The 14,193-nt window shown below is 40.6% G+C and overlaps 1 protein-coding gene across 1 annotated transcript in view; it reads left to right on the top strand.

The window, feature by feature from the left end:
* Positions 1–14,193, top strand: part of LOC309562237 (sodium/glucose cotransporter 4-like) — a gene marked incomplete at both ends in the record, with an annotated part of 115,448 nt that overhangs the window by 20,247 nt on the left and 81,008 nt on the right. Inside the window, one exon of the mRNA XM_082266358.1 lies at positions 9,433–9,537. Coding sequence (XP_082122484.1) covers positions 9,433–9,537 — 105 coding nt within the window. The remainder of the gene's footprint in view (positions 1–9,432; positions 9,538–14,193) is intronic.

The raw sequence follows: 14,193 nt of genomic DNA, 5'->3' as shown, positions 1-14,193 counted from the left end.
TTTTTCTGAAGCCCAGAGCCCCTGAGCACAATGCCGAAAAATAGAGTGCAACGGAGCATGTGCAGAGCAGGGTGAGACAGTGTATTGCTGGATTTTAAACAGTATAGGCAGTTATTTTTAATATACAGGCAGTTATTGTTAATGTTTTACATAGCTATACCTGCAAAAGGAATAGTGCTGAGCCAGATACATAAATATAATTCACTCTCCTCCATGTTTAAGTGAAATTAATCCCAAAATGATGTCCATCAAGAAAAATCATACTGAAGATAACTCAACAGCAGCTGGTAAAAATATTCAATGTCCTGAGATTAGGAGAAATCTACTGAGCACAGGGAGTGTTAAAAAGCTCAGCCTGGTTACAGTCTAAGATGAAGTGTTCTTTGGTAAATTTAGTGTAATTTTTGCAGCTAAAGTGGAAATTTAGTTAGAAAATAAAGTCCTTATAGATGACTTCAGGCTGGCCCCTTTTGCAGGTATAATACAAAACAAAAAACTATCAGAGCAACTACTGTGTGTAAATGAATTAAAATAAAATAAAAAGAATAAACTCTGGCAGCTATAATAATAATAAATTAAAGAAATAGTGCAGCGCCAGATACATAAATATAATTTACTCTCCTCCGTGATTAAGTGAAATGAATCCCAAAATGATGTCCATCAAGAAAAATCATATAAGTAATACAAATACAAAGAAGTGAAATAAATCAATAAATCACCCCCAAAAAAGATGTGTCCATCAAAGAAGTGTTATATTCATATTTTATGTGAAAAAATTCATATAATCATGTAAAAAAAAAAATATATAGAAAAAAGTGAATAAATTGATGCAGTTAAAGTAAATCTGTGCATAAAAGAGTCCCAGTGGCAACCAAGTCCAAAGGATCCAGAAGACTCCTGCAGTCTCCAACACCTCCGTAGTAAAGAATTCAATAAGGTACTTCTACATCCACCACCACTAAGCAATCAAGCCTCTCAACTTCCGATCCAACCCAAGAGTCACCAATGGGTCAGATAAAACAATTCCCTTCTGGGATATTGGATAGATGAATTAATGAGGACTTGCAGCTGACAGGCTATTCACAGGGACCACACTGGATCACTCATATTCACTCGTATTTAACACCACCAGGCATAATGACAAGGGGGAAAGCAAAAGAAAATCTAGTGCTCTCTGCTATTAAAATAGCATTTATTAAGAAAATAGTAAAACTATAACTTCAGCCGTGCAAACTATAGCAGCGGTTCCGTGTACACAGGCAGAGACGTGGTGACGTATGACTGACAGGCTCCTCCCCCTATATGCGTTACGTCAAGCAATAGAGCACTGCCTTCTTTGGTAGGGGTCATCATGCCTGGTGGTGTTTGAATATGAGCGAATATGAGTGATCCAGTGTGGTCCCTGTGAATAGCCTGTCAGCTGCAAGTCCTTATTGATTCATCTATCCAATATCCCAGAAGGGAACTGCTTTATCTGACCCATTGGTGACTCTTGGGTCGAATAGGAAGGTGAGAGGCTTGATTGCTTAGTGGTGGTGGATGTAGCAGCACCTTATTGAATTGTTCACTACGGAGGTGTTGGAGACTGCAGGAGTCTTCTGGATCCTTTGGACTTGGTTGCTACTGGGACTCTTTTGTGCACAGATTCACTTTAACTGCATCAATTTATTCACTTTTTCTATATATATTTTTTTCACATGATTATATGTTTTTTTTTCACATTAATATATGAATATAACACTTTTTTGATGGACACATCTTTTTTGGGAATGATGTATTGATTTATTTCAGTTCTTTGTATTTGTATTACTTATATGATTTTTCTTGATGGACATCATTTTGGGATTCATTTCACTTAATCATGGAGGAGAGTGAATTCTATTTATGTATCTGGTGCAGCACTATTTCTTTATTATTGATGTTTAATTGTGGAGTGAAAACACAGTGAGAATAAGCTGCTGGAGTTTATTCGTTTTATTTTATTTCATTTATACACAGTAGTTGCGCTGATAGTTTTTTGTTTTGCATTAATGCAAAAAGGGGCCAGCCTGAAGTCCTCTATCAGGAATTAGTTTTCTGACTAAATTTCCACTTTAGCTGCAAAAATGACACTAAATTTAGGAACACTTCAGCTTAGACTGTAACCAGGCTGAGCTTTTTAACACTCCCTGTGCTCAGTAGATTTCTCCTAAACTCAGGCCATTAAATATTTCTACCAGCTGCTGTTGAGTTGTCTTCAGTAGGGATGATCGAACTTTTGAAAAGTTTGGTTCGACCAGAACACCCGAACTTCCCAAAATTTTGGGTCCGGATTCCAGAACCCCATTGAAATCAATGGGATCCGAACTTCGGTAATCAAAAAACACCATTTTGAAGCTCTAAAACCCAATAAATGCCCCTAAAATGTGCCTAGGGTTCTAGGTCATGCCCCAGGGACTATTAATCATACAAAAAAAAGTTCTTAAAAATTGTCGTTTTTGATAAACCAAGCCAATTATTGAAAAAATTATTGAAAAGATTTCTTTGGATTTAGTGTCGGGGGGTCTAAAAAGTGTACCTGTGAAGTTTCAGCTCTGTAGCATGTCCAGAACCAGAAAAGATTGTTTGTATTAGAATTGCAGTAGAGCAGGCATAGGGCTCCGCTATTTTCACACCCGTCCGTTTTTGTTGCAGGCGTTTATTGGGCTTTTTTGTGGACGTCTTTGGAGGCAGGCATGACATTTGAACTTCTGTGTAGGGGTATATATACACACACACACGTATATGTATATATATACACATACACACATATAGGTGTGAAAGTAGCGGAACCCTATGCCTGCGCTAATGAAATTATTTGCAGGCATAGAGCTCCACTCCTATCACACCTATATGTGTGTATGTGTATAAATACATATATGTGTGTGTGTATATATACCCCTATACAGAAGTTCAGATGTTATGCCTGCCTTCAAAGATGCCATAAAAAATGCCCAAAAAAACGCCTGCAACAATACACCTGGGCGTTTTTGTTGCAGGCATTTTTTTGGGCATTTTTTGGGCGTCTTTGGAGGCAGGCATAACATCTGAACTTCTGTATAGGGGTGTATATATATATATATATATATATATATATATATATATATATATATATATATATATATATATATATATATATATATATATATATATACACATACACATATATGTATATATATACACATATATGTATATATATACACATACACATATATGTATATATATACACATACACACATATAGGTGTGAAAGTAGCAGAGCCCTAGGCCTGCAAATAATTTCATTAGCGCAGGCATAGGGTTATGCTACTTTCACACCTATATATGTGTATGTGTATATATACATATATGTGTGTGTGTGTATATACCCCTACACAGAAGTTCAGATGTCATGCCTGCCTCCAAAGACGTCCACAAAAAAGCCCAATAAACACCTGCAACAAAAACGGCCAGGTATAAAAGTAGCAGAGCCCTATCCCTGCTCTACTGCAATTCTAATGCAAACAATCTTTTTTCTATGGCGGTCACCCTGACATGAAAGAGTTTGGTCACTCTGCCATAGCAGTCAGAGTCAGTTCACCCTACACTACGGTCACCCTGACACCAAACACTTTCCCTTACAGAAACTAGATTATTGAATCTAACTATAGTGGAGAATAGTACCCTAACTACACTAGATATCCCTTTCCTCACACTAATAATTGCTAAATGACACTTTTGAAGCAGGAGTAACAGAACTGCTTCCACTCTCTTCCACAGCCTCTGTATTACAATGCTAGAGATTTGGCGGGGCTATCTTATATACTGGGGGGCGTATTCATTACTGATTGGCCTCTGGACCCCCTAGTCACTCCAATCACATTCCTAGCATCCTCCTGCCCCCTCAATTGGCTTTTACTGATGGTTCTGGTCCAATCACGGGCTTTTAAAGCCCAGTTCCTGTCCCATTGCATTTTGGTCGGTTCTGGTTGCCGAATTCCGAACTTTTTCCGCAAAAAGTTCGGAATTCGGCCGAATTTCGAACAGTCAATGTTCGGGTGGACCCGATGGTCGACCCGAACCGTTCGATCATCCCTAGTCTTCAGTAGTTGATATGAGGGTTAACAATGTATGCGTTCTGAAAATGTAACCATCCTAGCCAGTCACTAAGGCTTGGTTCACACTGGGGTGACTTGTCAGGCAACTTAGTCGCACTCCATTCAGTGCAATGGAAACCATCTAATCGGAGCAACTCAAGTTGCTCCAACCTAGAAAAAGGTTCCTGCACTACTTGGGGGAGACTTTGAAGCGGCTTGCCATGACTTCTATTAACCACTTAAGCCCCGGAAGATTTTACCCCCTTCCTGACCAGGGGGTATTTTGCGATTCAGCACTGCATGACTTTAATGGACAATTGCGCGGTCGTGCGACGCTGTACCTAAACGAATTTGGCGTCCTTTTTTTCCCACAAACAGAGCTTTCTTTTGGTGGTATTTGATCACCTGTGCGATTTTTTGATCACGCGCTATAAACAAAAAAAGAGCGTCAATTTTGCAAAAATAGCAATATTTTTCACATTTTTTTTATATGAAATTCCCCCCCAAAAAAATGTAAAAATCAAAATTTTTTAACATTTTCGGCCAATTTGTTTTATGCTACCTATGTTTGGTAAAAAAAATCGCAAAAAGCGTATTTTGATTGGTTTGCGCAAAAGGTATCGCGTTTACTAACAAAGGGAAAGATTTTTGTCATTTTTGTTGTTTTTTTTTTAACGCGTAATGGCGGCGATCTGCAATTTTTTTTTTTTTTGCGGTACTGCGACATTGCGGCGGACAGATCGGACCCTTGACTGACATTTTTGACACTTTTGGGGTTACCAGTGACATTTCTACAGTAATCAGTGCTATACATATATGCACTGTTACTGTAAAAATACACTTGTAGTGAAGGGGTTAACTTTATTTGAGTGGGAGGGGCTGTGTGTGTCCCTAGGGGCGTGCTTTCTACTGTGATTGGCTGTGGCTTGAGCTGTAAGGACACTGATCAACGGATCTACATAGTAGATCCATGTGATCAGTGTTTTTACACCGAGGAGAATGACAGGTGGCTTGTTTACACAAGCCGCCTGACTTTCTCCCTCTCCCCCGCCGATCGCAGAGTGGCCGGCGGACATCGGGTCCGCCGGTCACACGCGGGGGGGTTCGTGACCACGCGGGAGCGGGAGCGCGCCTCCGGGGGCACGCGCTCGCTCCCTAGACCCTCACAAGCAAGCGACGTAGCCCTACGTCACTTTGCCTGTGAGGGGCTGACCGCCGACGTAGATAGTCGTGCGGCGGTCGGCAAGTGGTTAAAGAAGTAATTTGCAAGCCGCACTGTACGGAGCAGCTTCAGAGTCGGGCAACGTTGAAGTCGGCACGGTGTGAACCGAGCCTAAGTGTGTTTTTCCAGTGGGGTACTGTTTGTTGCAAGCCTGTCAGAAGGTTGTTTTTCTCCTCGGCCTTGCCCTAGCTGGGGGCTTGTGCTAACGGCTTAGGTAATTTCAGCTATCCAGCTGGGGGGGTGTACGCAGATGGAACAATGCAAGAAAATGGTTGCCTGTATGGAACATCCTTGGAGACGTTATCTGTGCCCTTGGAGTGCTCAGAAGAAGCTGATGCCAATGGACATTACTTCAAGCGACCTGTGGGTCAGAGGCCTTGAATTTGCTTAGAGGAAAATCCATTGTTCTTCAACAGCAGACTGCGACTTCTCTTATGCTGGGAAATTACCTAAGCTTCCTGCACCATTATAAGGAACTAGAGCAAGTGCTGTGCCCTACATTAACAAAGCTAATAGACCTTTATTAGCTCTATCTGCGCCAACATGGTCTGTTTCTATTTTCGAGAGGAATAGAAAATGGCACAGGTTCTGCATCTAATTAACCAAGAAAATTGCAGCACTTTTCAGTATAGAAAATTACCATATACCTAGAGATGTGCATGACAGAAATAAATAATTTATTTGAATTAAAAAACAAATGCATTTGAAAATGAATTTGAATTTGACTTTGAATTCAAAAATGAATTTGAAATGGAAACATATTGCAATAAATACAGTAAGGTATAAAAATGAAATAAGGTAATTCCTGCTTAGGCTGCTAAAACGAATAGAAAATGATCTATTATTTTATTTTCTATTCTATTCATTTTTATTCTATTCTATTTAAATTATATTCTGTTCTTTTATTTTCAGCTCTGATATGTTCTGATCTATTTTATTCTGTTTTCTTCTATTCTGTTCTTTTCTATTCTATAAAGATGACTGAGTAGGAATCATCTTATTTCACTTGTATACCTTACTGTATGTATTGCAATGCTTCCATTTCAAATTGTAATCTTATTTTCAAATTCATTTTTGAATTTGGATAATTCATTACATTATAATTTTTATTTTGGATTTATTGAAATTTGAATAAATCTGAATCTCTGACTAACAAAAATGGTGTCCGAATTTTGATTTGTAACAAAACAAATCGCACATGTCTATACATACCCTCACCAGATAGGACTTGATGTACAGGATGTGAACTGCTACACTGCACAAGCCTGCAGTGTTAACCGAATTCCTCCTTTCTTTTCCACTCAGCTGAGTGGAGGGGTGAGCAGAGGAACCCAGATTATCCAGTTTCAGCTACACTGTTGTCCTAGAAATGATGTAGAACATGCATCAGGCCGCTCCTAATTAACAAACTCTCTTTTTTTTTGTCAGGCTTAGGATTGGCTCATGTTCTCAGATTAAGAAGGGTGATGGGGACATAAAGATAGCATGAATTTTTATTTGCTTCTATACTATAGAGTTATCTACTTCGCTGCTCTTATATGGCCTAGAAAATCTGAATTTTTCAATTTTTGGGTATCCTGTGTCCCTAACACTTAGTTTATTGAGCAAATAAAACCATAAAAAATAATACCAAAGTGATTGATGCTCAACCTTTATTGTACACCACCATAGGCTCAATGTTGTGCCTGGAGAGTTAAATGCTTGCCTATCTTCCTCCATACCTTGACATGTGGCAAGTGGATCTGCTATCATGGATAAGGAAAAACAAAAGATACTTTGTCTCGTGCACACCTCTTCTATTGCAACGAAAATGGCAGAGACCAACTTTAAATTGCTATCCAGATGGCATTACACACCACTTAGGCTTCATCGGATGTTCCCTGCCAGCTCCCCGTTGTGTTGGAGGGGCTGTGGGAGCATAGCGTCTCATGCTCACCTGTGGTGGGAATGCCCATGTATTCGCTTATACTGGTCAGAAGTCACTCGACTCACGAAATCGATTACCCACCTACCGCTCCCTTGCACCCCTTGGTCTATTCTATTTCATGGTACAAGCGAATCAGTGGGCCAATATAAACATTCTCTTACATCCCACTTGCTCAACGCAGCTAAATCTCTGATTCCACTCTTTTGGGGCCGCACGGAGATTCCCTTCTTAAAGCGTTGGCTACAAAGGGTCAATGATATAGGTCTCTTAGAAGACCTCACATATGTAACCAAGGGTGACACCGAATCTCATTCTAAAATATGGGCCCCCTGGTTCGCTTTTCAACAGACTACTGTTTATACCTCGGTAATGATGGAGGAAGCAGAGTCTCAGACTCTGGCTTCTGCTGTATAAAGGTGCTTTATCCTTAATACTTGCGAAATTGTCAATTAATTTGCTATGTGTATTGTGCCAATGCAGTCCAGCACATACCCCCTCTCCCCCCCTCCCCTCCCCCCATTCTTCTTTTCCCTACCTCTCTTTTGTATTTCCTATTCTTGCTTTATGTCTTTTTTCTTTTATTTTTCTCTTGTTTTCTCTCCTCTTCTAAAACTGTATACTGTAGGTTACCAAAAACTTTGTGGTATCGTTTTATCAACGGAGTTGGATTTGATTATGTGATTAGGCTCCCAGGCCGGGATGTTGAATAATCTAAGTAATCACCTGTCCAGTTATAGATTCCGTATTCCGACTCCTGGAATCTTATGGTTCTACTTTTGTTATATTGTGTACAGTATCTGAACTGTTGTTTCATATGCATTTCACTGTATTTGTGCTTAACCTTGAAAAAACATTTATTAAACAAAAAAAAAAAATGCTTGCCTATCACACCAGTTTCATGACCAGGGGTCATCTTCAACCACCCAGAGAAAAGAAGAATTACAATTCATTGACTTGTGATTATGGATTTACAATGTTTGGGATATCCAGGGCTCAGTTTACAAAACTTGTAGGCAAGCTAGGTTAGCTGTCAGTTCATGCCAATCTGTCCAAGTGCTCCGCTCAGCCTCCTCTTCAGATAGGGTACACACATACTTGTCTTTGAGGGCTACCCTGCCATTTTGTGTTACATTCACTTCAGGTCTGAGACTCACTACTGTCCCCATACTCCTTTTTTTGATGCAAGGTCCACCTTCTAAAATAAGCATGTCCTCACAGAATGATGTTTTAGGATTTACCGTAGAACACAAAAGCCAATATCACAAACTTGACACATCAACTTCTCAACTCCAACTACAGTGCCGAACACTTCAGTGCCACCAACTGATCTGAAGCCCAGCTATATTCCCAAATGCTCTTTAGAAGTCCCCCAGCAGTGGGTCCACCCATGGAGTATGTTTCCTTGGGCCTAGGCCCAGCAGGCCTACCCCTCTCCCAAGCTCCAATCTCTTCCAGACTCCAAACCTCCATGCAGTAAGTCAGGGGTACCCAAGTCAAATTCACCTTCTGCACAAGGCCCCGCCCACTCCAGAATATAACGGGCACACAACTCCACCAACTAACATCTTCAGGAGAGTGGTCTCTCTAAAAGGGCACTTGCATCTGCTTAAAAACTGAAAATTGATTGCCTGATTAAAAATGTGTTGAAGTTATATCTAAATGACTATATTTTGTGAACAGAAGCACAGACATTGGGGTTACATAGAACAAGATTGGGCATGATGTTTAGTCCCTGATAACCCCACACGTATTTTGCCTAAAAATGGTGCTATGGTCAAATACATTATACTGTTTGAAGACTTTTTTTCTTGTTGAGTCTTGTGCAGACTCGCCTAATCGTGTCCATCCAGTCAAAATATTACTATTACTTAGAATGTTTTTGAAGTGAAGCCTACAAATTTTCAGCCTGGCATTCATCTTGTACAGCTGGCAAGCTAAATTCTTCAGGAGCCCCCAATCTGATTTGGCAGGTCTCAAGCATCCGAGCAGTAGTTTTAAGAAAAACCGCACTGTGTTGTACAGAATCATGCAATGATACCAAAACACCCTGGGAAATGCTTGCTGAAAAAGGTAAAATGAGTGATATTTGGCACAAATGCAATGGTTTGAATAACATTAGCTATACCCTGGCTGATATTCCTCCTTGTCTTGGTATGTTTTTTCAGGCCTGATATCCGTCTTTTTTTGCAGATTGGATCCTCACTCATGTCCAGCAATGTCGGCAGCACTTTGTTTGTTGGAATGGCAAGCTCTGGAGCATCAGGAGGCTTGGCAGTTGGAGGCTTTGAATGGAATGTAAGAAAGTGTCTAGTGTTCTGTTTTTAACATTGATCTGTAATATTCCCCCAGTAAAGCTTTATCTATATTTCTGATGCATAGCTGGGAAAATGGATTTGTTACCTTTAGATCCTGAAGCTTTTTGCTTTCAATTTGTAGCCACAAAGGGCAGCGCGCTGTGTTCATAATCTGCTGTGGCTTAGACCAGTACAACCATTTATAACCTCTCATCTTCCTTCAGACATAGGATTCTACACCACTATAAAGCAGTATAAACCAAAAAACAACAATTTATTAATTGCAGCTGTGGTGGATACATTCATTTTATTTTTTAGGCTTTTTTTCTCTTTATTTTAACCTGACGATACCAACAGAAACTGTTATTGTTCAATTTTCTTTAAAGACCAAGCTGACAAAGTAGCAGTTAAATGGTTGAGACAAATCATTTTACACTGACAGGGGTGCATAAAATGTGGGCTTGCATTTATTAAAAAAAATTGCATCCCTGTCCTGCCGAGACCTGGCCACTCCTGTCTTCAACAACACACTTTCATCCTCCCTGGACACACTTGCTCCTTTTCTCTACATGCAGAACCAGGCCTCACCTGCTACAACCCTGGCAAACAGATGGCCCCGAGCATGGTGGGAAACAAAATCCTTGCAAGACTTCACCCTCTAAAAATTTGCTCTTTTCAAATACAACTTCTGCCTCCACACTGCTAAACAAACCTACTACACCACTCACATCAAACCCCTTTCATCCAAACCTTGTCAACTATTTTCTACCCTTAATTCCTTACTTCACTCCCCACTGCCTTTACACAGTAACTTGCTTACCACCCAGATGATTGCCAATCATTTCAAAAACAAAATTGACACAATTTGTGATGAGGTGTAAAGCTTCCTTCCCCAACCAACACACCAGATTCAACACCACACTTAATACTCACCTCCTTCCACCCTGTTACCACCAAGGAAATTGCCAAACTCCTTTCCACAGCCCACTTCACCACCTGTCCCCTGACAATTACTGTGACCCCCTTTCTGCTGCATCCTAAACTCTCTAACCCACATCTTCAACCTCTCCCTCTCCTCTGGCACATTTTCCCCTGCCCTGCTCAAACATGCACTGGTTACCCCCCAAAACTCTCACTGGACCCCACCCATTTGAATGTTTGAATAGCTTAAGACCCATCTCTCCTGCTCATATTTGCCTCCAAGCTTCTTGAAGGCCTTGCCCATAACCATATGAGTTGCTACCTCACTGACAACAACCTTCTCGATCCCCTACTGTCTGGCTTTTACTCACAACATTCCACCGAAACTGCCCTACCAAAACTCACCAATGACCTACTAACTGCTAAAATCAATGGCCAGTACTCCATACTCATACTCTTGGACCTTTCTGCTGCCTTTGACAAAGTTGACCACCCACTGCTCCTCAGTAAACTGCATTCCCTTGGCCTCTGTATCTCTGTTCCTTCCTGGTTCTTCTCCTATCTCAGCGCACTTTCGGTGTCCCATTCAAACCATCTTCTCTACTCTTCTTTTTTCTGTTGGGGTTCCCCAAGGCTCTGTCCTTGGGCCCCCTCCTATTCTCTCTCTACCTCTTCCCTGGCCAATTGATAACCTCACATGGCTTCCAATACCACATCTATGTTGACAACACCCAGATCTATCTCTCGACTCCTCAACCCTCCCCCTCAATCTCCTCACGTATCACAAACTTACTGAGCAACATATCGGTATGGATGTCATACCACTTCCTCAAGCTCAATATTTTCTAAAACTGAGCTTGTAATATATCCTCCTCCCAGATCCCCCTCCCTGTGACTGTACCATTGAGATTAACAGCACAACCATTTGGTTTCTCCACATACACCAAGGTGCTGGGTGTAATCCTAGACTTTGACCTCTCCTTGAGTCCCCACATCCAATTGCTGGCTAAATCTTGCCGCTCTAACCTCCCCAAGATTTCCAGAATTCACTCCTTTCTGACTGATGACACCACAAATCAACCTTTTCACTCCTTAGTAATTTCCTGCCTTGACTACTGCAACTCTCTTCTCACTGGCCTACCTTTATACAGACTTCAGTCTATTTTGAACATTGCTGCTAAACTGATGCATTTTAATAACACATCCGTGACTGCTACTCCTCTCTGCCAATTTCTTCACTGGCTTCTCCTACCCCATAATATACATTTCAAAGTACTAACTACAACATACAAGGCCATCCACAACATCAACACCAGCTACATCACCAACCTTATCTGCAGATATTGCTCAGCTGTCCTCTCAAGACCTCCTGATCTCTAGCTCCCTTGTTACCTCTTGCTACATTTCCAGAGCCTTTCTCATCCTCTGGAACTGCCTGCCTCAGTATGTTCAATCAGCTCCTACCCTTATTCACCCTTATTCAGGGAAGTCTACCCACCTCTACCTAAGAACTGTACCCGAGTCACCTCCAACAGATCATCCCCCGCAACGATTACCTTTTGTACCACCTCCCCCTTCCTTTTAGATTGTAAGCTCCTATTTCTTCAGTTTAGAACTGTATTGTAATTGTACTGTGTATTTTGTAAACTGTTGGCGTTACAGTGGGGGAAATCTAAGAGTCTATAATTTTCATCATATGTGTATTTTAATTGAGATACAGAATATCAACCAAAAATCCAGAAAAAAAAAACACCTAAAACAACTGCTATAAATTAATTGCAGTTCAGTGAGTGAAATAAGTATTTAACCCCTAAGCAAAACGTGACTTACTTGGTGGAGAAACCCTCGTTAGCAAGCACAGAGATAAAATGTTTCTTGTAGTTCGTGACCAGGTTTGCACACCTCTCAGGTAGGATTTTGGTCCACTCTTTTTACAGATCTTCTCTAAATCCATAAGGTTTCATGGCTGTCACTTGGCATCTCAAAGTTTCAGCTCCCTCCATAACTTTTCTACAGGATTAAGGTCTGGAGATTGGCTAGGCCACTACATGACTTTAATATGCTTTTTCTTGAGCCACTTTGTTGCCTTGGTGGTATGTGTTGGGTCATTGTCATGCTGGAAGACCCATCCATGACCCATCTTCAATGTTCTGGCTGAGGGAAGAAAGTTCTTATCCAATTTTCATCCATCCATAATATTTTCACCTTCGCGTTTGACTGTAGGGATGGTGTTCTTAGGGTCATAAACAGCATTTTTCTTCCTTATATACATTTAATTTATATGCTGATATGTAGCAAGGTTTCCAGGCCTGTGGCCTGATGTGGGTCTGCCATTGTTACCGGTTACCTCTCCAGCCCATGTGAGCTGCGACCCCCAGGTGTGAGGACTGAGACATTGACAACTCCGGCATCTTTGTTTTGTGGTTTTATTGTAGATAAGGGGAATGAGTGGGATACTCCTTAGGCTCAACTAAATACACTTGGGACTTTTTTCAGGAAAAATGTCTGTTAACGCTGCCTTGACGCCAACCAATGCTAGCCAACGCTCACTGACTCTCAGAACACACTGTAACTTGATAGAAGTGCTGAATCCTCGACTTTAAGTCCAGAAGATCCAGGACTGTGGATTGTAGAACTACTGACACTGCGGTACTGAAAAGTCACTGACTACTTCCCCCCCCCCATCCTTGCACTGGCTTGAGGTAGTTTGTTGTAGGTTCCTGTATGGCTGCAACTCTCAACTGACACTCTGTACAATTCAGGGCCCAAACTGCAGGTGCCCCCTTTAACCTTGAACTCTTTGGGGGAGACTTCCCCTTCAGCAAACACATCTGGAACCCATTACACCCTAACTAACAGAAATCATGGCCCTGCTGTTAGGCAGGCAAGGACCACTATACATTTACCTAGCACCTACCTGTAGGGTGCTACAGATAAAATGATAAAAATTATAGACCCTTTCTTTCTTTATAAGCAGGCAAACTTACAAAATCTGCAGAGGATCAAATACTTATTTCCCCCACTGTAAATAAATCCTGCATAATAACAATAAATGTAAAACCTTTAAAAGCAGTTACAGCAACAATTTTTTTTTTTATTTAATCTCTTTTTGGGATAAAGTGTTGGCTGGAGTTCAGTTTCAATTTGTTAGTAAAGCCCATTTAGATCTGCTAGTCTAATATTACCCTCCCCTTCAAACTGACAATGCTGCTGTCCAAAGGTGTCTGCTAGACTACTTCATCCAGAATGTAGACACCCTAGACAGGAAGTGTGCTATTGGCTGGATCACTGGATGAAATAAAGGGGGGGAGGGGGGGCTAAAAAAAGAAAACTAAGTCAGCCACTGAATATAAGAATTGGTAAGTTACAAAAATATATATTTGTTTTTTGGGTTTAATACTGCTTTAACATCCATATATCCAATATGTGTATATTGAAAGAAAAAAAAAAAAAAAGGTAAGGAAAAAAAATTAGGTTGTGACCACTTAAAAATAGATCCCGAAATAAACTTTACGCTTTATTACCAAAAGAAAAACACTATTAACAGTCTAACATGTCTTGAAGACTAGATCTTACAGCAATCAGATTAGTCTATCAACCACTGTCCACCCATGGGCAGCATTGCCCCGTGGTATTTTATAGGTAGCTACAGGTTCCCCTTTGAATCAATAAATGAAGATATACTTTGATAAAAAAAAAATATATATATATATACTTTGATATAGACAAACACCTA

Source organism: Pelophylax lessonae (genome assembly GCF_965119305.1).
Source record: "Pelophylax lessonae genome assembly, chromosome: 8".
In the NCBI taxonomy this organism is placed as follows: domain Eukaryota; kingdom Metazoa; phylum Chordata; class Amphibia; order Anura; family Ranidae; genus Pelophylax; species Pelophylax lessonae.
The sequence above is the reverse complement of the archived record's forward strand: the minus strand, read 5'-3'. Positions and strand labels throughout refer to the sequence as shown.